Genomic DNA, 25,464 nt, shown 5'->3' with positions numbered 1-25,464 from the left:
GCGAGATAGCGCGAGCATTGACGCGAGCCCTTTGTCGCTGGTTGCTCGCGGGAGGAGGAGCAGCTCACCTGGTTCACCTGGTTCCAACAACGGGTTCGCCATATCGATCCTGCGAGACGCGAAGATCGTCCCTGCACGAAGCTCGCTTTTCGAGAGGGGTTTCAGGGACGTGCCACGGGGCTCGACGCCACCTGCGGTGACCTTGACCTACGTGGTTCCTCCCGCGCCGGCGTCGCGTCCTCGTTCCTCACCGTTCACCTCCTTCGAGGGTGTCCCGCGTTTCGCGTCCCCCTCTCCCTCTTTCTCTCTCTACTCGATCCTAATCAGTGGAACGCAGGAACCTCCACCTTACGTCCCTCTCACTTTCTCCTCTCGCGTCGTTTTTCAATCCGCCAATCGTGTCGCGTTCTATAGATCCATCCCTCGTCGCTGTACATCTGCTGGTCTCATCATCTTCCTGACGCTTTCTTTTTCTTTTCTCTTTTTTTACTCATTTGTTACTCGTAATCACGCCAGTGAATCGTGGTTGAGGTTATGTTCGTTGTTTGACGATTTGACCTAGTTATTTATGGTTTTGTTGAGTTTTATCAGGTTTATCGAGGGTTTGTAGCATCGTTTATAGATTGAATCGTGTTTGACAAATTTTGCTACTTTGTTCGTGGGTTCCCTTTTTTTGCTTTCTACCTTTCTCTGTCACTTTTTTCCGGTTTTCTGCTTCGTGACTTCGTTTTTTGCTGTTGTTTCTCAATCCGCCAATCGTGTCGCGTTCTATAGATCCATCCCTCGTCGCTGTACATCTGCTGGTCTCATCATCTTCCTGACGCTTTCTTTTTCTTTTCTCATTTTTTACTCATTTGTTACTCGTAATCACGCCAGTGAATCGTGGTTGAGGTTATGTTCGTTGTTTGACGATTTGACCTAGTTGTTATATTTATGGTTTTCCTTATTTTTATCAGGTTTATCGAATGGTTGTAGCATCGTTTATAGATTGAGTCGTGTTCGAATTTTCCTACTTTGTTCGTGGGTTCCTTTTTTTTCTTTCTGCCTTTCTCTGTCACTTTGTTCCGGTTTCCTGCTTCGTGACTTCGCTCTTTGCTGTCGTGCCATCCGGCTGCTGAATTCACGGCTCGCTGCGGCCAAAAGGACGCTTTAATTTGACGCTTCCTGCCGTTGGATCCGAGTGTTTCATCGATTCGTTGTTTTATCTTTTTTTGTACCCGTTTGCACTTTCTCGTTCCAACGTTGTATCAATTCAGCTGAACCCTCGTCCTCGTTGAAGCTGGCGTTCCTTCGTCCATGGGAATATCTTCTCATCCATCTAATAATATAATCCCAGGAAATCCCACGTTGATTCGAGCAATCCTCTAATTAATAAGGGGACCAGGTTTCCTCGTCTGGCGAGATCCGTTCCTTAAACGCGTTTAGCTCGCCGCGGGCAACATCGACTCAAGTCGGATCTTCCTTCAGCTCTTTCGTTATCGCGGGAAACGGAATCAAGCACTCGAGAGAGTCTCCCCACTTCCGACCAGCCGCAGCGACTCGAACGTTTCGCTTCGAGTCCCTTCCGCTCGCTCCACGGGAGTTTCAGTCTCGACCAACCCTCATTTCCGTCTTCAGACAACGAATTGCTCCCACCGGTTGAGCCACTGTCTTCGTCGCTGCGTTTAAACGACTCGATGCTCGACACTGTAACTGCGAGTCTAAAACAATCCAACCAAATCACTCGTTAATTCCTGCTATCTATTTTTTCTGAAAAACAACCACGGATACAGATTGCACTTACTTATGTGAAGACCAAAATGGAAGATCGAGGACCACGAATTGAAACCATCCTACATTTAACAACCCCAAAAATTCGCGAAGACTGATCGTCACTAATTTATCAACCCTCAAACACTTCACCCTTCCATCCACGCTAATAACAGTGCTCAATTACAAGCACTTACTCATGTGAAGACCAAAATGGAAGATCGATGACCACGAATTGAAACCACCCCACACCTAACAACCCCAAAAATTCGCGAAGACTGATCGCAACCAATTTATCAACCCTCAAACACTTCACCCTTCCATCCACACTAATAACAGTGCTCGATTACAATCATTAACCCGTCATATACATCCAGCAACAATATTCTAGCGAATGACAAGCATAGAATCGACCCAACGATCGTCGTCATCGCGTAACTCGAGGGTGCCTCGAACTCACGTCAAAGTACTCACCTCTCTGGACCTCCTCCTCTCCGATTCCCGCGTTCTCCGTCTCTCGATCTCTTTCACTCTCGCTCTCTCACCCCCTCCCTCCTTCTTTTGCCGTTTCTCTGAACAATGTCATTACAATCATTAACTCATCATATACACCCAGCAACAATATTCTAGCGAATGACAAGCATAAAATCAAACTAACGATCGTTTTCTTTGCTCTCTCACCCCCTCCCTCTTTCTTTCGCCGTTTCTCTGAACAACGGCATTACAATCATTAACCCGTCATATACATTCAGCAACAATATTCCAGCGAATGACAAACATAAAATCGACCCAACGATCGTCGTCATCGCGTAACTCGAGGGTGCCTCGAACTCACGACAAAGTACTCGCCTCTCTGGACCTCCTCCTCTCCGATTCCCTCGTTCTCCGTCCCTCGATCTCTTTCACTCTCGCTCTCTCACCCCCTGCCTCTTTCTTTCATCGTTTCTCTGAACAACGACATTGCAATCATTAACCCATCATATACATTCAGCAACAATATTCCAGCGAATGACAAGCATAGAATCGACCCAACGATCGTCGTCATCGCGTAACTCGAGGGTGCCTCGAACTCACGACAAAGTACTCGCCTCTCTGGACCTCCTCCTCACCGATTCCCGCGTTCTCCGTCTCTCGATCTCTTTCACTCTCGCTCTCTCACCCCCTCCCTCTTTCTTTCGCCGTTGTTCAGAGAAACGGCGAAACACGGCCGCTCATCCCCACCGGCGCCTGGCTACCGGACCGAGGCGACCCCACCCCCTGAGCACGCCGCTATCTCGGCCGTCCTCACTCGCGGAAACCAGTCGCAGTTCGAACCCCGTGCAGGTCGACAGAGGAGCCGATATCCTGGACGCCGATAACGGGCACGACGCGGACGATCGTGCCGAATACGTTGGCCATGAGCCCCGCCGCGGAACCATGCAGGTGGGTGGATAGAATCAGCCTCGCAAACCCCTTTTCACGCTGCGTTCTTCGCCTAACTCGCGCGAGAGTTCTTCGCGTGGCTCGCTCGACCGCGCAGAGGTGGAAAGTTTCAGAGGGCTCCGCTGTTTTTGCTCCTTCAGCCTCTGCGCTCGTTCAGAGGTGGATGATTTAATATACAATGTGTGTGGATAGAATCAGCCTCGCAAACCCCTTTTCACGCTGCGTTCTTCGCCTAACTCGCGCGAGAGTTCTTCGCGTGGCTCGCTCGACCGCGCAGAGGTGGAAAGTTTCAGAGGGCTCCGCTGTTTTTGCTTCTTCAGCCTCTGCGCTCGTTCAGAGGTGGATGATTTAATATACAAAGTGTGTGGATAGAATCAGCCTCGCAAATCCCTTTTCACGCTGCGTTCTTCGCGTAACTCGACCGCAGAAGTGGAAAGTTTCAGAGGGCTCCGCGGTTTTTGCTTCTTCAGCCTCTGCGCTAGTTCAGGGGTGGATTATTTAATGTACGAAGTGTGTGGTGGAACCTTGCAGGTGGGTGGATAGAATCAGCCTCGCAAACACCTTTTCACACTGCGTTCTTCGCGTAACTCGCGCGAGAAGTGAAAAGTTTCAAAGGGTTCCGCGGGTTTTGCTTCTTCAGCCTCTGCGCTAGTTCAGGGGTGGATGATTTAATGTACCAAGTGTGTGGAGTGGAGTGGACGCGTTTTATCTTATTTGTGGAAAGATTGAAGCAGATTGAAATCGCGAATGGGATCTTATTTCATTTTGCTTCTGTGCTTTTCTGTGGAGTAAAAGCGTTTGGCTTGAGGAGAGGATTCTTGTTTTTGCAGATGCGATGGGTTTCTTGTGTAAATATCGATGTAGATTGAAGTAGTAGCGAGATTTTAGTTGATATTGCTTCTGTGGATTAAATCGTCGATGTAGTCTTTCTAAAGGGTGAATAGGGTTTTAGAATTTATCGTGGTCTTCCGCAGTGTTAGTGAATCGATCAGATGGAGAACTTTTAGAGATCTGTTCGAACTTTTGTAGAGACAGACTACTTCGTCCTGTTCTTGTGAAGAGTAAAAGTTTCGCGAATTTTAATTTCGCAGTCTGATTACGGGAGTTTTAATATTCACGAGGAAGTGGACGTGGAGAGGGTAGCTGAACGTAATTTAATTCGCCTCAGAATGATTATAGGGTCGTACCATACCGCAATTGAATTTCTAATTAATCGTAACGATATCAGCGCACGTTACCTCGTGCTTAGCATGCATTTATCTGAACTTGGATAAAGTTCGAGCGTTCGTTCGTTCGAGTTTGGTGTCCCAGGTCGTTTGCGATCCCTGCTCGTGATCTCATTATCAGAGGGATGAGTTATCTTCCGTTGAACCGTGAGCCGCTTCCTGATGAGGTCGCTCGAAATTTTACTTTATTTTTATTCACTTATCCAGCTTCGTTATTTTCCAGAGAATGCGTTGGTTACCAAAGAATTAATTTTAATTCAACGTCCAATTTTTCAATGGCTAAAAAGGACACATAAATATATATAACCTCTCAACTTAATTTAAATTCTAATTGAAATGAAATATTGTCTTTTCTGAGAATAAAAATTAGGCCAACTGTATTTTCTCCAATTCTATATCTTCTTGTATCTTTTTTTTGTGGTAGTTCTTCAGCAGTTCTTTAAAGCTCGTTACCTTCATCTCTCTCGAAGGAACTATTTATTTTCTTTTTTCGATCCTTTTTTCACCAATCGAACGGTTTTCAGCCGCCAAAGGATTCATTCGATCTCTAATGATGGCGTGCTGGCGACAATCGAGAGGGTGGCTTCTCAAGGAGCTCGACAACTCGGATACACTCGAGTCGCACGTAAAATCGTGTCGAAACGGGGAAGCATATTTGATAACGACGTTCTTCGATCGTTTTCCTTGGTTCTTCGTGATCGTTCGAGCGACGTTGGATCGCGAATGAAAGGGGCGACATAATGAGAGTCCTCCCTTATTCTCGCTCGCAAACCAGACGAATAGAGTGAATGCCTCGCGTTCCTTTTCGAAGCATTCGAGGCGTTAATACTGGGATGTAAACGACACTATTAATTAATTTCAGAGTTGTATATTCATGAACCTCCTTCTCGCGCATTAATTTAAATAGCTAAAGGATTATTTAAAATATTTGAAACAATTTCATTCCGTATCTCTTCTGCAATAAAAAGAAATCTATTTATTTATCGTTCAATAGAAGATACGAAATTTGCTACGAGGCAATTTTTATTTTATTAATAACTCGTTTATTAATTATTTTTGTAGCTTTCTTACCTCGATCCGAAACGCAACAGTCTCGATCGATTCTGACATCATCGTCAGCCTTCGCATCGATCTTTCAAACCGCAAACTTTCCACAAAGTTACAACTTTAATCGCCCCCTTTAAATATTTCATTTCAAAGCGAGTGTCTGAAAAAAAAAGTTCGTTTAGAATGAAGAAGAAAAACTGAACCAGTTCTCGCGCTCGACTTTTGCAAAGGCCATCGTGCAAGTTTCTTCAGCAACTCTCGCGTATACAAAATTATTTATATCGACGACCGTATAAACGACTTCGAAAAACGTGTTTGTCTTTCATTCTCCACGTTCAACAATTAAAACTGTCCTTTTGCAGCCTCGTTCAGGCCACAACTAACTTCTAGTTCAGATTCGCGTCTCTGAAAATGTATTTCAAGTTGACGCAGAATTAAAAAGAACGCTTTACAATCTTAAGAAACAGTTTAAGCGACAGATTATGCATTGATTAAATTTTCTACACGCTCAACAATTAAAACTGTTCCTTTGCAGCTTCGTTCAGATCACAAGTAACTTCTAGTCCAGATTCGCGTCTCTGAAAATGTATTTTAAGTTAATGCAGAATTAAAAAGAACGCTTTACAATCTTAAGAAACAGTTTAAACGACAATACACATAGATAAAATGCTCTATCGAGCGATTTCAATTCACACGGATTCAACCAACGCTCGCTGACACAGATGAGCGACGTCAATCACAGCTCTGCGCACTTTAACGGAGGATCGACGTCTTTTTGCGCGCGCGAGGGGGTTGGAAACGTGTGCACGCGTTGGAAGACGCCGCGCGAGGAAAAGCAACCCCCTTTTACCTTTCCTTCATCGACCGTCCCGTGTCAAGGCTGAACGAGGCAGGATCTTTCCAGTCACGGTCACGAACACCGACCGTGCGCCTGTTCGACACGCTTCGCGAATTATCAGCCTCGCCCTCCAACCCTTAGCTAACCCGGCTACGAGAAATTTTTAATGGATTGCGCCAACCGTCGCTGACTCGACATTTATGCTGCCACTTTGCTCGAATTTGAGATAACGTGCTGGTTTTTGGGGATATCTTTCAACACTCGCGTGTGTTGCGATGAAAACGAATGGTAATTAATTTTTTTTAGGGAGAGAATCAGTTTCAGTTAACAAGTCTTTGGTATTTCTAGTGTAGGATTCGTATTGGTAATGGTAAAAAGAATTTAGTGGAGGCAAAATTGTTACATTTGCAATTATGTTAATGTCAGATACAATCTTAGGGAAGTGGAGAGCTATTTTGAGAAATAAAAAATTGTGTTGAGCAAGAGAAACTACTTTGGTTAATCTAAAGGGGTTTTGAAGTTACAGCTTTTGTTACTTTCGTTAATCGATAGAGTTTTAGTTACGATAAAACAGTATTAATAAGAATAAAAAAAACTTAATGGAGTGAAAATTGTTACACTTGCAATTATGTTAATATCAGATGCAATCTAAATGTTGCAAAGAGCTATTTTGAGAAGTAAAAAATTGTGTGGAACAAGAGAAGTTACTTTGGTTAATCCAAGGAGCTTTTGAGTTACAACTTTTGTTACTTTCGTTAATCGATAGAGTCTTAGTTACAACTTTTGTTACTTTTACCACAGAGCACTATTCATACGAATAAAAGAATTTAATGGAGTGAAAATTGTTACATTTGCAATTATGTTAATATCAGATGCAATCTTAGGGAAGTGGAGAGCTATTTTGAGAAATAAAAAATTGTGGTGAACAAGAGAAATTACTTTGGTTAATCCAAGGGGGTTTTGAGTTACAACTTTTGTTACTTTCATTAATCGATAGAGTTTTAGTTGCGACTTTTGTTATTTCTACCACAAAGCACTATTCATAAGAATAAAAGAATTTAATGGAGTAGAAACTGCTACATTTGCAATTCAGAATTAGCGTTCGATACAATCCGAATGTTACAGAGAGCTATTTTAGAAAATAAAAAATAAAGTTTCGAACAAGAAAAATTACTTTGATCGATCGATGGGTTTAAATACGTGGTCATTGGAATATTCTTCATTATTGCATCGCGATATAGCTGCTTTGTTAAAACGAGACCGCTTCCGTTTAACGTCATAATGAATATCGAATTGATCAGACTGGGGGCTGACAGCATACAAAATGCGAATCGATAAACGAACGAGGAATATAAAACGAATGCGTCATAAAACCAGTGTAATTGCAGCACAAATTGCCACTATAAAACCCAGCCTTCAATTATAACTGATTTCTCTTTAGTACCGGAAGGGGGTTGCACGTACTCAGCCGGACGAGTACAAACTCGCTTTGCATTATTTACCCCACTGCAAAGCTCGTTAAACCAGCCCCTGCGTACGAGTAACGTATGAGAAAAAAAATGAATTAAATATCTGTAGAAAATTACATGCAAAATTATCCAAATTAATTCCACGTTAAACCTCGACGCGTATATTTTTTTTTCTTTTTTTTTCCTGTTACGAGTGATTTAAATGAGACGCGAATTTCGCGTGGACGAAACGCAAGGATCGATCGCAAGAAATGGGTAGCATCGAAGTTTCTGGTCCTCGTCGAATCGCGAAACAACCTCGACTATTTCAGACTTTATTAGGTCGCTGATAATGTAACCATCCCCGTTTATACGGCGCGCAACAAACTTTTTAATATCCCCAGCCAGACACGGGTGTCGATGAATTAATTAATATCCGAGTTCCAATTTAGCGGAAACGTAGCGGAATTAAGCGTGGCTGCATCGCGAGATGGATTATTTAATTCCTTGGCGTTCGCTCTGGCTCGATCTTTCGACGCTCCCGAGGGATGATCACGCGATGCACATATACGAGGACATAAATTCGTTCGTAAAGCTGGTCATCGTAATAAACCAGCAGAAGCTTGCCAACAAAAATGATCGAGAGTCTTTGTTTTAAAAAACGCTCGAGGTCGCTAAAAGGGTGGCTTATATCCACCCCATGACGATATAAAAATCTGAGACACTGAGTAGAAGAATAATTAAAGTAGCATAGAAATTAGTCTATAATTGTATTTAAGTTCTTTTTTTTTTATTTTGATTTATTCGTGAATAATCGCGACGCGAAAACGAATTCGAGTCTGTATTTTAAAAAACGCTCGAGGTCGCTAAAAGGGTGGCTTGTATCCACCCCATGACGATATAAAAATCTGAGACACTGAGTAGAAGAATAATTAAAGTAGCATAGAAATTAGTCTATAATTGTATTTAAGTTCTTTTTTTTTATTTTGATTTATTCGTGAATAATCGCGACGCGAAAACGAATTCGAGTCTGTATTTTAAAAAACGCTCGAGGTCGCTAAAAGGGTGACTTGTATCCACCCCATGACGATATAAAAATCTGAGACACTGAGTTGAAGAATAATTAAAGTAGCATAGAAATTAGTATATAATTGTATTCAACTTTTTTTTAATTTTATTTTCGTTTATTCATGAATAATCGCGACGCGAAAACGAATTCTCGTTTCGCCAAAAATACGCACAGCAAAAGGGAATGCAAATATTCCTTCTGGTTTCGCAACGCCGCGCTGTATCCGCCTTCGCGTGTCACTTTTCACACGCAAAAATCTGGAGCCCGGCCAGACTCTTGTTTCATCGAAATTGCATCGTTTCTCTGGCTGCGAGCCTTGCTCGCGCAATAAAGAACACAATGGAAGACACAAAGAGGCCTACTTTAGCTACTGCATCGGTCGCGATAAAAAGGAACTGACTATTCAAGCTCTTCTCTAAACATTTCCTCGTTATCTGTTAAATCCATCATCCTCAGCTCGTTTATTCTCAATCAACCGCCTGTATTGTTATTTTGAACGTTAATTTTAGTAGAAAGAATATTTTATTACCATTCTTGCACAGTCTGGACAATACCAAGAAGTCAATTTCTTGTATTGTTATTTTGAACCTTAATTTTAGTAGAAAGAATATTTTATTACCATTGTTGCACAGTCTGGACAATACCAAGGAGTCAATTTTCTGTATTCTTATTTTTAACGTCAATTTTAATAGAAAGAATATTTTATTACCATTGTTGCACAGTCTGGACAATACCAAGGAGTCAATTTTCTGTATTCTTATTTTTAACGTCAATTTTAATAGAAAGAATATTTTATTACCATTGTTGCTCAGTCTGGACAATACCAAGGAGTCAATTTCCTGTATCGTCATTTTGAACCTTAATTTTAGTAGAAAGAATATTTTATTACCATTGTTGCATGATCTGGACAATACCAAGGAGTCAATTTCCTGGTCGAGTTTCAAATTTTCCTGGTAGCTGCTGGTTTCGTTCTTCACCCGCCCATCTCGTGTTTCCTTTCACCCTCTCTCGTCCTCGTGGAAAATGTTGAATAACGTCCCGTCCCCATCTGGGGGATGGTGAGACTGTAAAGAACCATCCAACTTCATTAGAGAGCTTCCTGGTTGCGCTCTATCGATCTGCGCTCGCATCGGCTGTTTGACCAGCGGTCTTTTTTCGTACGAGGCCGTGCTAATTATACGCCAATGAAAAAGAGCTGAGATGAGAGAGTCGTGTCGATAAATTTACGGTGTAATCCCATCAGATCGGTTCTCGAATCGACGCGTATCGCTCGCGCCACTTTGGAGCTCGAGCAATAGATGGAGTCCCTCGAAAGTCGTTTAAGATAAGATCGCCATCGTTGCAATCGCAAGACGCTTCTCTCTCGATGTTTTTTGGTTAAGAGGAAAAATATACAACGAATTAATCGCATAACTCGTGAAACGCGCGGTTTTGTGAATGAATGCTCACTCGTACGACGCCATTGCTGAAAGAGAGTACCAAAGGAGGAGGCGTTTCAATTGAATTTCGAAATACGATATCGTGGCTCGAAGTGGCGATAAAATAATGAAACCTGGACGCTTTTAGAAAGGAAGAAATATACAGGGAGGAGCGTAAAAGGTTCTTCGAAATCGAGTTACGTGAGCGTGGACTCCTCTTTCGCAGCTTTCTTCGTCGCTCGGGTGGGGAAATTGCGTCAAAAGGGCAGCAATCTGAACGTGTCGGCAATGCGAGCCGTTTAGCTTGAACTTTGCACTTTTATTGTTACGCGGTGATAAATATTGGCAGGTGAACTGTTGCAATTTCTCGCGTGCATCTATCCTACGTCATTACGTTGCAAACAGGCGAGCCTGTCGCCGCGACCTTCGTCGTAGTGCTGTAAACAGGCCTTAAATGAAAATCCAATTCGTCGATACACGCGTTCGGAAGTGACGAGTTCGTCGATATTGTCGAAGACGTTCGAGTTACGCTTTTTATTTTCTTCTTCGATTTCTTGTTCTTGCCAAGTGCATTAAAGTATAACAATTTTTAGAAAAATCGTTCGAAGAAACCATTTGGTATGTTATTTTCAACATTTTAGAGTTGATGCTTCAGAATTGAAGAGTTTCATAGCTGAAGACGTGGTAGAGGAGTAGCACAGGGTGTCCTTGAAGCAACGAAACTTTCTCTCAGAACTATAGATACACTTTTCTTCGTTTATAAGTTGAAGCTTCAGAGTTGAAGAGTTTCATAGCTGAGGATGTGGTAGAAGAATAGCACAGGGTGTCCTTGAAGCAACAAAACTTTCTCTCAGAACTATAGATACACTTTTCTTCGTTTATAAGTTGAAGCTTCAGAGTTGAAGAGTTTCATAGCTGAAGATATGGTAGAAGAATAGCACAGGGTGTCCTTGAAGCAACGAATCTTTCTCTCAGAACTATAGATACACTTTTCCTCTGTTTTATAAGTTGAAGCTTTAGAGTTGAAGAGTTTCATAAATGAAGACGTGGTAGAGGAGTATCACAGGGTGTCTTTGGGGCAACAAAACTTTCTCCCACACTATAGATTCATTTTTCTCTGTATATAAGTTGAAGTTTCAGAGTTGAAGAACTTATAGTTGGAGATGTGGTAGAGGAGTAGCACCGACTGTCCTTGGGACAACGAAATTTTGTTTCAGACTATATATTAAATTTTCTCTACTTATTACATAGACTGTACTGCTGTATCTTTAATATTTATACATCGAATAATTAATGGGATTTAAATAATGCCAGATTCTCTGCAATTCGGTGGTCCGTTTACGTAACTAAATTAATGTCGAATACGGTGGAAATAAGGAGTGATTAAGAAGTTAGCAACGCGGGTATGTGCAAACCGCTTTCTGCAACCTCACATTTTCGTGAAATCTTCGATTTCTCTATTGTATACGAGAGTTAAGTAACCGCGATTCCTGCGCTTCCTGGAGGCAAGTTAACGACAGCGTCTTGGTTAATTCAATTAGCTGTCAGGTCAGCTGTAATTCATAGGTGAAATCAAGATCGTATCACGGGGAGAATCTCTCGCCGATAGCGATCTACCACGGTCGGAAGTGAATCGATCCTTTCATTATTCTTGCTACAACAGCGATAAACAATAGCCGTTTCTATCCAGCCCCGGCGTTATTCTCAGTGGCAACAGTCTGAAACGTCGAAGGTTGTTTTATTTTTACCCCGTTCCTCTTTCTTTGACGTTTCTTCGAAGCGATGGGGCGAGACGCGGCGCTGAGACTTCGTTAATACTCGATTGGTCAAGCTTATCAATTCATAAAACGTCCTTCTAGCCACGATGTATTTTTAATCCTTGTTTCTGGTACTAAATTCGTACGTCTCGTTCTTTAATTTATAAATTATTGCACCAACGTTACAACCAGCTCAAGCGTCGCAGTTATTACGCGTTTTTCAAATAATTATATCATCGATTCTACTTAATTTGTATATCGTGGCGATTAAGGATCGTGTTTAAGGTTTGAGAAAAATGGCGTACGAAATAAACGATAAATAACGCGATAAATAGCGCAAGATTGACGAGACCAGATCAGAGGTGTTTCGAAAACCGATCCGCGCGAATTACACGAAGCCCTGCTGCTCTAAGACCATAAGCCTGGTTCAAGTCCCTGTTCCGTAAACAGGAGGCTCTATCACGATGCAAATTTCATTCGATGTTTGCTCGTGTTCGCAAACGAAGCGACACAGTTTCGCATTTTCGAAGAACACAAATCTCGTTCGTACGCCACGTGTACAAATATGCAGAATTCGTCGATTGTTATTAAACGTTGCATCGCTAAGAGAAGACGTAATCGAACGATCGACACAATGGAAACGTCAGTTGCCCACTGACGGCGAAATTTCCGGAAACAGCGAATCAATTCGAGCCAGGGACCAGGCTCCACGTGACGTAAATGCAACGTGCATAACCTCTGTGCGCGCGTGCGGTTAATATAACGGGGAACACTGCTATCTGGGATTGAACTGCGTTATATAAGACACGAAAGGAGGGATTAATGGGTTCTGGTTACTCTGCATGGAACATTAAAAATGTTTCGAGAAGTAATAAAAATCTACCTCCTTTCCGACGATCTCGAACACTATTAATCCATTTAACGAGGTTGTTCGTAATTAAGGTTGAAACTATCACTTCCTCGAGCTCGTAACACGTTTTACACTCGTAATTTGCCTTTCACATAGGAAGCAGGTATTTATGTTTCTATTACACTGAAACGAGGAGCGTGTGCGACCAAGCACTGGCTTCGAGTGTCCACCATACGGTTGAAGGGCGATGGATTCTGAAGTTAACATGCTACGCGATTACTATTCTTATGAATAATAATTAGGGCAGACACGTGCTCGTGGCCTCTCGCGAACCTGTTCTCCATTCGCGTCAGTTCGCGTATGATCTCGTGGAAATACATTATCGCGTGCTCTATCGTGACAGCAGCTTCTATTTTCGACTGGTATCGTGTCACGTGAATGGACCGCGAGGAGTAGAAGAAATTTAACTGACACTGGACATGCCTGCCCTAAATATTTCGCTGTACCTCATCGACTAATGAAATCGAATACCTTCGAGCATTCTGCAACGTCCATGTCGCCTCCACTCTGGACGCATTCTCGACTGATGAAACGGAGTACAGTGAATCACTATTATCGTGGTCGAGTTGCACAGCTTTAGATAAATCGTGTGTACGTTAATGCTTTCAGTGTTAAGAGATTTTGGAATTCTTTCAGATGCATGCGTGTGTTTCTTCGATACAGTATTGGCGCCTCGAATTCGTCCTTTTGAAAATCAGATTCAAGATTAGATAATGAATGTACGTATCCACAGGCTAGCATATATAAATTATATTTGCACACAATTTTCATATATATACATACTTATCAATTATTATATAATTATGAGTTACGTGATGTGTACTGAGTTTCATGAATTGCTAATTACTTTTGAATAGATATCTCTATTATTTTTAACTGAACTTTTTATTTTTCAGAACCTAGTGAATACGTGGTGTTTTTTTTTGTTTTAAATTATTATTAATGTATTTATTAATATTTATTAATTATATAATTATGACTTACGTAATATGTACCGTGTTTCATGAATTGCTAATGACTTTTGAATAGATATTTCTATCATTTTGAATTGAACTTTTTATTCTTCACAACCTAGTAAATACGTGGTGTTTTTTTAAATTTTAAATACTTATTAATATACTTATTAATATTTATTAATCATATAATTATAAGTTACGTAATGTGTACCGTGTTTCATGAATTGCTAATGACTTTTGAATAGATATCTCTATCATTTTGAATGGAATTTTTTATTCTTCACAACCTAGTAAATACGTGGTGTTTTTTTTATTTTAAATAAAATATTCAATCAGAAGTATTTGATTTGCAAAAGGATTGAATTTAAAGCGTTAATACTTTTAAATAAATATCTCTACCATTTTAAATTGAACTTTTCATTTCTCACAATCTAGTCTATACGTGGTGTTTTTGGAATTTTTTTTTAAATAAAATATTCATGTAGAAGTACTGGATTTGCAAGGGGGTCAAATTTAAAGCATCAATACTTTTAAATAAATATCTCTACCATTTTGAATTGACTTTTTTCTTTCTTACAATCTAATCTATACGTGATGCTTTTTTTTAAAATAAAATATTCAAGTAGAAGTGCTTGATTTGCAAAAGAGTAGAATTTAAAGTGTTAATACTTTTAAATAAATATCTCTACCATACTAAATTGAATTTTTTATTTCTCACAATCTAATCTGTACGTGGTGCTTTTTTTAAAAATAAAATATTCAAGAAAAAGTACTTGACTTGCAAAAGGGTAGAATTAAAAGCGTCAATACTGTATTAACATAACTCCCAGATAAAAATACGAGTTAGCACTTGAAACTTACCAGTGCAGATATCGAAGGGAATGGTTTGATGACTGGTTGTTGCACGTTGTTTAAAAACAGAAGCCATTGAGAGAGCTGGGCCGATTGTGCCTCAGTACAGGCGAGCAGAGCAACGAAGTCGTTACGGAAGTTCGCACAGAGCCACGCGCTGGACTGCCGCTGCTGCAAGTATGGCCAAGCGATTCGCCAAGAGGCGAAGCCGACGGACAGGCACAGGCGTTCGTCTTCCCGGATGTCCAGGAGAGCGTAAACGACAGCGGCATCGAGTCCATACAGGTAACGTGAAAACAGAACAAAGCAGCTGTTAAACGCAAAAGTACAAGAATGTCGAATGATAATTAGCAATTTCCTTTAAAATTTGGTAACATTACGAATAATCGAAGTTTATTATATTTAGATATATAGTACTAGAAGAAATTTTGTAAATCTTGGAGATATTGAAACGTACTCTTAGCTTTAGAATTGAACCCTTTGCGCTCGAGTTTTTGAAGTAGCAACTTGAGATAATTTTGTGCACACTTGACAAGTGTTTTTTAGGTAATAGAAAATAATTTTGTGTACAAATTAACTTGTAAAAGATTGAAACTTTTGAGAACTATTTTTTATAGGGTTTTGAAACTTAAAATCAGTCGATGAGAAACTCGAGTTGCCACGTGAAACAGCGTGGTAACTGAGAGTCGCTTCTCGAACGCAAAGGGTTAAGATATGTTATAGCAAGAGTCGTAATTGAGTAGTAAAAATTAGATGGCGAAATAGATCGAATTATGGAACACAGGAAGCAACAAGTTTCGCATAATAGAATTCGATAGCGTTGATCAGCGGGACGTGAAAGTAGGAAGCAGTAGACGTCGAATCGTAGAAATCGATAGCGTTAACCATCGAATCGTATGATTCGAGACTCGGAATGGCGGTGTAATATTGCCACTTTGAATTCACCCTTTTACAAAACGGATTCATTCCTTTTACAAATTATAATACATTCAACACTTTTGCAATTAATTTCTTTTACAAATTACATTCAACACTTTTGCAAGTAATTTCTTTTACAAATTACATTCAACACTTTTGCAATTGAAGCACTTCATACATAACATTACATATAAACTAGGTAGCAAGAGATAAAAACTTCATTTAAAGAAGTACAGATACTTGTTTAAAAATAATTACCAATTCATTAAAGTCACAAGTAACATGTATGTATAAGTTAGGATATATAAATTATATTTACATGCAATTTTCATACATACACATTATTAAATATATAATTATGAATTATAATATCTGCTGAGTTCAATGAATTGCTAATTACTTTTAAATAAGTATCTGTACTTTTTTCAATGAAGTTTCTATTTTGTGTTACCTAGTTTATATGTAACATTTCTTACAATGAAATATTGAAGTATATAATGAATATATATTGTAATAGATATAGTAATAATATCTGTAGGTTTTTAATTAATTTTCTGATTTTCTACTACCTAATTTTTTACATTTAGTGTTACTTTTACTGTCTTAATAAAATATCTGACTAGAATAAATATAATAATGAACATCTATAGTTTTTAAATTAAATTTCTGATTCTTTACTACCCAATTTCTTACATTTGGTGTTTCTTTCCTTTTCTTAATAAAATACCTGACTAGAATAAATATAGTAATGAATAGCTATAGCTTTTAAATTAAATTTCTGATTTTTTACTACCCAATTTTTCACATTTGGTATTTCTTTTATTTTCTTAATAAAATATCTGACTAGAATAAATATAATAATGAACATCTATAGTTTTTAAATTAAATTTCTAATTCTTTACTACCTAATTTTTAACATTTAGTGTTACTTTTATTTTCTTAATAAAATATCTGGCAAGAAGTACTTCATTTGCAAAAGAATGAATTTAACACGCGAATGGGTGAATTTCATTTGCGTCAGAACGATTTCGATTTGCGAAAGGCTGAATCCAATTCAGAAAACAATGAATTCAAAGTGGCAATACCGTACCCCCAAACGATAACCGCTTCGAGAGCAGTAGAATTCCAACGATCGAATATCCGAACGATCTTCGATTAGAAGCTCGATACCAACAGCCAGCTGGTAACAATTCCGCGCGTACGATTGTCGCAAAAGGCCTCACCGTCTCCGTGCGGCGTGGCCAGCACCAGCCCAGCGACGACGCCTCAGCAATCGCGCCGCGCCAGTCTGCTCCATCCGGACCACGCTCGGCTACAGTTGCACCATTTGCATCACAATCACCATAATTCCGGCGCGAAGAGCCCGCCGTCGCCTGACAGGACGTCGATCGACGAGGAACCGCCGCTTCCGCCCAGCCCATCGAGCTCCACCACCAGCAGCCTCCGCTCGATGCCCAGCTCTGCGAATGCACCGATGCACTTCTCTGAGAGGAGACGCAGCAGCAGGTAACGTTGCTTGTTGTCAGTTAATTAATGTTTCGCATGACACCTGTAAATATATATGAATATTAGATACATCTGATGATTTGTAACAATAGTATTATCTTCTGTTCCTCATTTGGTATTGTAATTATACCATAATTATAGTATATAACTCGTTTGCTATTGTACTTATACCATAAGTGGTATAATAATAATACTTAAGTTCTTGAGGGACGCACTTGAGGTGTGCACGTTTATGATACGTAAGAAAAAGAATTAATATTATGAAATTGCAATTTTAAATTAATCGTTAAAGCTTCTCGAATGAATATGCAAATTAGATGCATTCGATGCTAGTAGCGATAGTATTATTTTCAGTTCCTCGTTTGGTGTAGTATTTGTACCATAAGTGGTATACTCGTTTGCTATGGTACCTATACCATAAGTAGTATACTCGTTTGCTATGGTACCTATACCATAAGTGGTATACTCGTTTGCTATGGTACCTATACCATAAGTGGTATACTCGTTTGCTATGGTACCTATACCATAAGTGGTATACTACTTAAGTTCTTGAGGGACGCACCTGAGGTGTGCACGTTTATGATACGTGAGAAAAAGAATTAGTATTATGAAATTGCAATTTTAAATTAATCGTTAAAGCTTCTCGAATAAATATGAAAATTAGATACATTCGATGATTAGTAGCGGTAGTATTATTTTCTGTTGCTCGTTTGGTATAGTATTTGTACCATAATTATAGTATATAACTCGTTTACTATAGTACCTATATCATAAATGGTATACTACTTAACCCTTTGCGCTCGACGACCTTTTTGGTCAGGCGGCTCTGCAACTCGAGACAATTTTAAAGTTTACATTTTGAAAAAGATATTTATCGAAGTTCAAGTTCTGTAGTGGTGTTTGGTGTGATCAAAAAACACTTACCAGGACATTCTGAGTCGCCAGGATCTTGTGGGTGATCGCTGCTACTTCCGAATTCACTGTCTATTACACTAATTTTTCTATTTCTCACACGCGATACGTGATTACTGTTTACACTTGTTCTACCACTAATTTGATCATGATCAATTCAAAATCAAACTCGCCTTAAAACTTTCAAACGAGTGGTGCAAAATTTCGCGACAAATGTGCTCGCTACGACCGTCGAAACTGTACTAACGTTAGACACATCGTATTCAGGACTACAGTCGTAGAGGAATTTACGTCACAATGTCACTTTCCAACCGAAGACATAAACAGCCTAAGGGGCCTATTCACGAACCAATACTTCGTATTTATTAACTGGAGATAACGAAATTCAGCGTAAATACAGCCGCTCGAGTTGCCACGCGAAACATCGTGGCGAATGAGAGTCGCCGTTCGAGCGCAAAGGGTTAAGTTCTTGAGGGACGCACTTGAGGTGTGCACGTTTATGATACGTAAGAAAAAGAATGAATATTATGAAATTGCAATTTTAAATTAATCGTTAAAGCTTCTCGAATGAATATAAATATTAGATACATTTGATGATTTGTAACAATAGTATTATCTTCTGTTCCTCATTTGGTATTGTAATTATACCATAATTATAGTATATAACTCGTTTGCTATAGTACTTATACCATAAGTGGTATACTACTTAAGTTCTTGAGGGACGCACTTGAGGTGTGCACGTTTATGATACGTAAGAAAAAGAATTAATATTATGAAATTGCAATTTTAAATTAATTATTAAAGCTTCTTCAATGAATATGAAAATTAGAAACATTGAATAATTAGTGGTGGTAGTATTATTTTCTGTTCCTCGTTTAGTATAGTAATTATACCATAATTATAGTATATAACTCGTTTACTATAGTACTTATACCACAAGTGGTATACTACTTAAGTTCTTGAGAAACGCTGACATATGGACTGTTTATTTTGAAAGTGGTATAAATCCTTTTTTAAAACAAATGCGATATGACGTAATTTATGCTTAATTTAGTGTAAAAATTTTGTTTATATCTAGTCAGTATCTAATATCTTAAAAGAATGCCAATGCTTTATTCCATTTAAATGTTGTATCACGATGCAAAACCTATTACATACGAAAAATATAAGGATATGCAGCAGTTATTACTATATATACCTACTGTGCATTATGAATACTTCAAAACACTGCCACATGAAGAGCATAAATAATTAATAATACCAATATCTTGTGTTAAGTTTAACAATATATAAATATAATTAACATTCACAATAAAGAATGCTAATCCTATTTTATTTCTTGTTATTATATATAAACAAAATTGGATTAATATGAGATATATTTTAAGTAATATTTGCTATTTGAAAATTGAAATTAAATGATATTTACAATTGACTAATTATGAAAGTGGTGTAAGTCCATTTGCAGCCTGGAAATTGTCAATTATTTTAGTTAAATCCGCCTAAAAGAAATTTATATCATCAAATTACACATTGATAAATTAGTACAAACAATCCCAGATTTCACACAATTAACCTATACCTTTTAATTGTCAGATCTGCTAACATTCAATTTTCTCGAAACAAAAGAAAATGGACTTGCACCACTTTCAAAATAAACGGTCCATACGCAAGAAAAAGAATTAATATTATGAAATTACAGTTTTAAATTAATCATTAAACCTTCTTCAATGAATATACGAAAATTAGTAACATTGGATGATCAGTAGTTCGTTTCTATTCTCTATATGTTGGCTTGAGAATCATTTGTGTGACTAAATTGGAAAAAATAAAAAAAAACAGTGGATTTTTATACATACAGGTACAAATTTTTTTAGTGCAACGATAACTGTTTGATTATTAAACAGCAACGAAGGTTCGTTTAATAAACCGATAGACTTCTAGTTTATCGTCTTTGAAAGTAAATATTGAACAGACGATGCTGCTTTCAGACTTAATTTAATTGCAGGGTTCTTAACGACACTGTTCGTCTTTCAAAGTAAATATGTTACTTTCAGGCAGATATAATTCAGTTTGATTCCACAGGGTTGTTACGACACTGTTTTACGCGTATCGTTTTCCTAATTACATTTCAACGAATGTCCCTTACGGATTTACAAAAGCGATTTGACCAAAGCGCGCCCACGCGTCACTAAAACCTGATAGTCGGTAGAACGCGATAGAAGGGGTAGATAACGCTACCCCTTTGTCGAAATTGTACATATACGACTGGCCTTAATAACCACAGACCCGCATTGCTTGCGGTTTGGTCATTCGCAAACACAATCCGGTGTACGATATCACAAAAAATGGATCTCGTCTCTGGCAAAGTCGCGTTAAACCCATTGGTCCAATAGAGACCACTTTACCATCCTATTGCGCGAACTTGCTTCTTTAATCCTCGCGTGTGTAGATTTCATCTGACGTGGAATAAAAATTGCATGCTCGATCAGGTTTTATTAAAGTTATTCATTGCGTAGCAGATCTGTTATTTTCTGCACCACGTCTGATCGAATATAGGATATACTACTTAAACTCTTGAGAGACGCTGACATATGCACGCGTGCACGTTTATGACACGTGTGAAAGAGAATTAATATTACAAAACTAATGATTAATTTAAAAACGCGGTTTCTCGAATAATCGAAGAATCATTGATTTGGAAAGCAGTGTCTCGAATAATCGAAGGAACTTTAACGTAACAAAGATAACGCTAGGATATTAAAAAAGCAATGATTATTATAATATCAAGTAGAACAAAGTAGATTCTGTCTTAACAGATTTTTCGCAAATAAATCTCCACCAAATTTGAATTTTTCTTCTTTCAAAATAATTTCAAAAGATTAAAATGATTTTATTCGAACATTTTATTCGAACATTTTATTCGGATACAGTGAACTGAAATTATTTTAATTGAAAAAAGAAAAATGAAACGTGCACACGTGTGTACCTAAAGGCATTAAACACTGTTAAACAAACGTTCACTAAATTTTAACGTCCCACATACGCGTGCATGTTTATGACACGTGAAAAAAGGAATGAATATTACAAAATTGTGTTTATAAATTAATTATTAAAGTTTCTTGAATAATCGAAATAACTTAAACATATCAAAAATAACACTACAATATTAAAACAGCAATAATTATTACAATATCAAGTAGAACAAAATAGATTCTGTCTTAAATACTGTCGCAAATAAATCTCCACCAAATTCTAACTTTTCCTTCACTCAAAATAATTTTGAACGATTAAAATGATTTTATTCGAATACAGTAAACAGAAATAATTTTAATTGGAAAAATAAAAATGAAACGTGCACACGTGTGTCCTTAAAGGCATTAAACACTGTTAAACAAACGCTCACTCTAAATTTCAACGTCCCACATACGCTTGCACGTTTATGGTACGCAAGAAAAAAATTAATATTATGAAATTGCATTTTTATATTAATCATTAAAGTTTCTTGAATAATCGAAATAACTTTAACGTATCAATTACAATAATAAAGTTTGTATCAGTTATAATATTAAAAAAGCAATGATTGTTACAATATCAAGTAGAACAAAACAGATTTTGTATTACAGATCCCGTCACAAATAAATCTCTACCAAATTTGAATTTTTCTTCACTCAAAATAATTTCAAGAGATTAAAATTATTTTATTCGAACATTTTATTCGAATACAGTAAACAGAAATAATTTTAATTGAAAAAATAAAAATGAAACGTGCACACGTGTGTCCCTAAAGGCATTAAATACAGTTAAACAAACGCTCACTCTAAATTTCAACATCCCACATACGCGTGCATGTTTATGATACCTAAGAAAAAGAATTAATATTATGAAATTAATAATTAAAATTTCTTAAATAACCGAAATAACCTTGACGTATCAAAGATAACGTTACAATATTAAAACAGCTATAATTATTACAATATCAAGTAGAACAAAATAGATTCTGTCTTAACAAATCCTGTCGCAAATAAATCTCCACCAAATTCTGACTTTTCTTCACTCAAAATAATTTTAAGTGATTAAAATGATTTTATTCGAACATTTTATTCCAACACAGTAAATCTACATTATTTTAATTGAAAAAATATGGAACGTGCACACGTGTGTCCCTAAAGGCATTAAAAACAGTTAAACAAACGGTCACTCTAAATTTCAACGTCCCACACACGCGTGCAGTACGGCGAAAGGTTAAATAACCGTTTGTCTCTTCCCTCGCGCGATCTGCATCCCAAGGGAGGCGGATATCAATGGTCCAGTCGGTTCCAATCGCGTCACGCCCTCCTCTACGAAAGGGTGAGCAGCCCCTGAACGTGTTTTCTGTTCCCGATCCGTGAAATTACCGGGAGAACAGGCTCTGAAAATAATCCCTCGGGCTGACACGGTCTGACGTCGATCTTGACTCGTGTCAAGGCGCGACCCTGGCACCATGCAAATACGACACGAGCGCGGCTAGCCCGTTCTCCTTTTCATTTATACATCCGGAGATATTAATCGCGACCCACGTATCCAAACTGCTGGAGTTTCGATTCCGTCGCGCCCTTCCTCCGTGTCGAGCCCTGAACTTTCGAGGGTGGAACCTTCGCAGAGCCACGAATCGATCCAGCGGAACTGCTTCGCCTCGTTTTCATTTTGGTGCCTTTACGGTTCGAGGGAATGGGGAGAAAGTTCGTTGGTTTTGAGGGTTCGAGGGATTTTTATGTGCTCTGATGATATACGCGTGGCAGAGATCTTTAATAGTTATATTGTCTTTCAGAATCGCTTTAGTTGTATTGGTTCACTTTGAATTCATCCCTTTTGCAAGTTAGATTCGTTGTTTTGTAGATCAAATTCGTACTTTTGTGAAATTGAATTTAACATCTTGCGAATTGAATTTAATTTTTTGCAGATCAAATTCACCCTTTTTCAAGTTAAATTTGTTCTTTTGCAGATCATATTCGTACTTTTGTAAAATTCAATTTAGCCTCTTGTGAATCGAATTTAATTTTTTGCAGATCATATTCGTACTTTTGTAAAATTGAATTTACCCCCTTGCAAATTGAATTTAATTTTTTGCAGATCAAATTTACCCTTTTTCAAGTTGAATTCATTCTTTTGCAGATCAAATTCATCCTTCTGTAAAATTGAATTTACTCCTTTGTAAATCGAATTTAATTTTTTGCAGATCAAATTCACCCTTTCGAAAGTTGAATTCATTCTTTTGCAAATCAAATTCGTCCTTTTGTAAAATTGAATTTACCCCCTTGGAAATCGAATTTAATTTTTTGCAGATCAAATTCACCCGCTTTCAAGTTGAATATATTCTTTTACAAATGAAATTTGTCCTTTTGTAAAATTGAATTTACCCCCTTGGAAATCGAATTTAATTTTTTGCAGATCAAATTCACCCGTTTTCAAGTTGAATATATTCTTTTACAAATCAAATTTGTCCTTTTGTAAAATTGAATTTAGCCTCTTGCAAATCGAATTCAATTTTTCACAAATCAAATTCAACCTTTTGCAAGTTAAATTCATTCTTTTGCAGATCAAATTCGTACTTTTATAAAATTGAATTTAGCCTCTTGTGAATCGAATTCAATTTTTCACAAACCAAATTCACCCTTTTGCAAATGAAACTCACATTTTTACTAATCAAGTACTTCTGCTCAAACACTTTATTTAAAAGGACACCAAATGCAAGCTTTAAAAATCTGATATTTTCTATAGTCACATTTTCAAAGAAAATACCTTCAGAAACCAAGCAAATGTTGAAGATACATTAAAGAACTCATTAATACCAAAATGGCGAATTCTTACAAAAATAGGATTAAAAAACCAGAAACTTCTTGAAAAAAATACAGAATCCAATGGTAGCTATTCCTTGAAGAAGTTTCACTCAAACTTTGATTTCACATCACACAACCTAACTCCATCTGATCTCAATATCGAATTAACTTCTATACACTCTAAACTACCCTCATCCAGCCTTAAATACAATCTCTCAATGCAACCAACGCGTATCATCAACCATAACTCAATTCATTAATCAATTAAAAATCAATCAATTAATAAACCAGAAACTTCTTGAAAAAAAATATACAGCATCCAGTTGAAGAAATTCAACTTACTCAAATTTCGATTTCACATCGCACAACCTGACACTATCTAATCTCAATATCGAATTAACTTCTATACACTTCTACATTCTAAACTACCCTCGTTTACCCTTAAATACAATCTCTCAACGCAAACAATCACGTATCATCAACCATAAGCCAATTCATTAGTCAATTAAAAAACCAAAAATTTTTTGGAAAAAAGTACAGCATCCAATGGTAGCTATTCATTGAAGAAGTTTCACTCAAACTTCAATTCCACATCACACAACTTAACACTATCCGATCTCAATATTGAATTAAATTTGATGCATTTTACACTACCCTCATCCCTTAAATACAATCTCTCATCACAACCAACGCGTCTCATCGACCATAACCCAATTCATTAATCAATTAAAAATCAACCAGTTAAAAAACTAGAAACTTCTTGAAATAAAATATACAGCATCCAATGGTAGCTATTCATTGAAGAAGTTTCACTCAAACTTCAATTCCACATCACACAATCTAACACTATCTGATCTCAATATTGAATTAAATTTGATGCATTTTACACTACCCTCATCCCTTAAATACAATCTCTCATCACAACCAATGCGTCTCATCGCCCATAACCCAATTCACCACCAACTATCCCACTTACTTAAACTCCACGTATACCAAAATCTCTGTTTGATTCAACAGGTACAGCATGTTCGACGCCCTGGACCTGGAATACGCGCTCCTGAGAGCCGCAGCTCGCGGCTCAGTGGGTCCCTACTCGCTATCAGAGTCCCTGCACAAGCTGACCTTCACGCAGAGCCTGGCGTTCCCAGCACTGGCCAGGGGCCTCGCCTCGAAGCAGAGCGTGCCCACCAGAAGGCCCCAACAGCACACTGAGAGCGGTCTGAACGCGTTCGCGAAGGTGGTCACCGCTTTGGTCCTCGTCCTCGTCAGCGTTCTGGTGTTTGGTGTCGTGTACAAGTTCGTGAGGACGTGAGGATGGCTGCTGGTGCCCGATCGACCGCCAAATTCCTCGCAGGAGTTCGATCGACCGGACACCAGCCACGCATTCGACCATTGATCGATATTCATCCATCAATCAGAGTCGTCGATCGTGATTTTTGATTAAGAAACGTACACAGTATTGTCAGTGAACGTTTAAGTGAGTCTTGGTGACATTTAAATCTGAATTTTGGTAACAACGTTGGATTACAACTGTACTTGCTGCGAGGCCTAGTTCGAGGGTTGCTGAGCGATTAATTGTGCTTGTGACGTGTGAGAGGGTTCGCGTGATTCGAGATG

At 38.3% G+C, this 25,464-nt stretch overlaps 1 protein-coding gene across 1 annotated transcript; it reads left to right on the top strand.

The window, feature by feature from the left end:
• The first annotated feature begins 3,057 nt into the window (after positions 1 to 3,057).
• On the top strand, positions 3,058 to 25,250 carry LOC143431525 (uncharacterized). Its single transcript, XM_076908323.1, has 4 exons — positions 3,058 to 3,171; positions 14,762 to 14,977; positions 16,827 to 17,116; positions 24,865 to 25,250. Exons 1-4 carry the CDS (start codon positions 3,166 to 3,168, stop codon positions 25,157 to 25,159), a joined length of 807 nt encoding a protein of 268 aa, XP_076764438.1. The 5' UTR covers positions 3,058 to 3,165; the 3' UTR covers positions 25,160 to 25,250.
• The last annotated feature ends 214 nt before the right edge of the window (positions 25,251 to 25,464 follow it).

Source organism: Xylocopa sonorina, chromosome 18 (genome assembly GCF_050948175.1).
Source record: "Xylocopa sonorina isolate GNS202 chromosome 18, iyXylSono1_principal, whole genome shotgun sequence".
In the NCBI taxonomy this organism is placed as follows: Eukaryota; Metazoa; Arthropoda; class Insecta; order Hymenoptera; family Apidae; genus Xylocopa; species Xylocopa sonorina.
The sequence above is the reverse complement of the archived record's forward strand: the minus strand, read 5'-3'. Positions and strand labels throughout refer to the sequence as shown.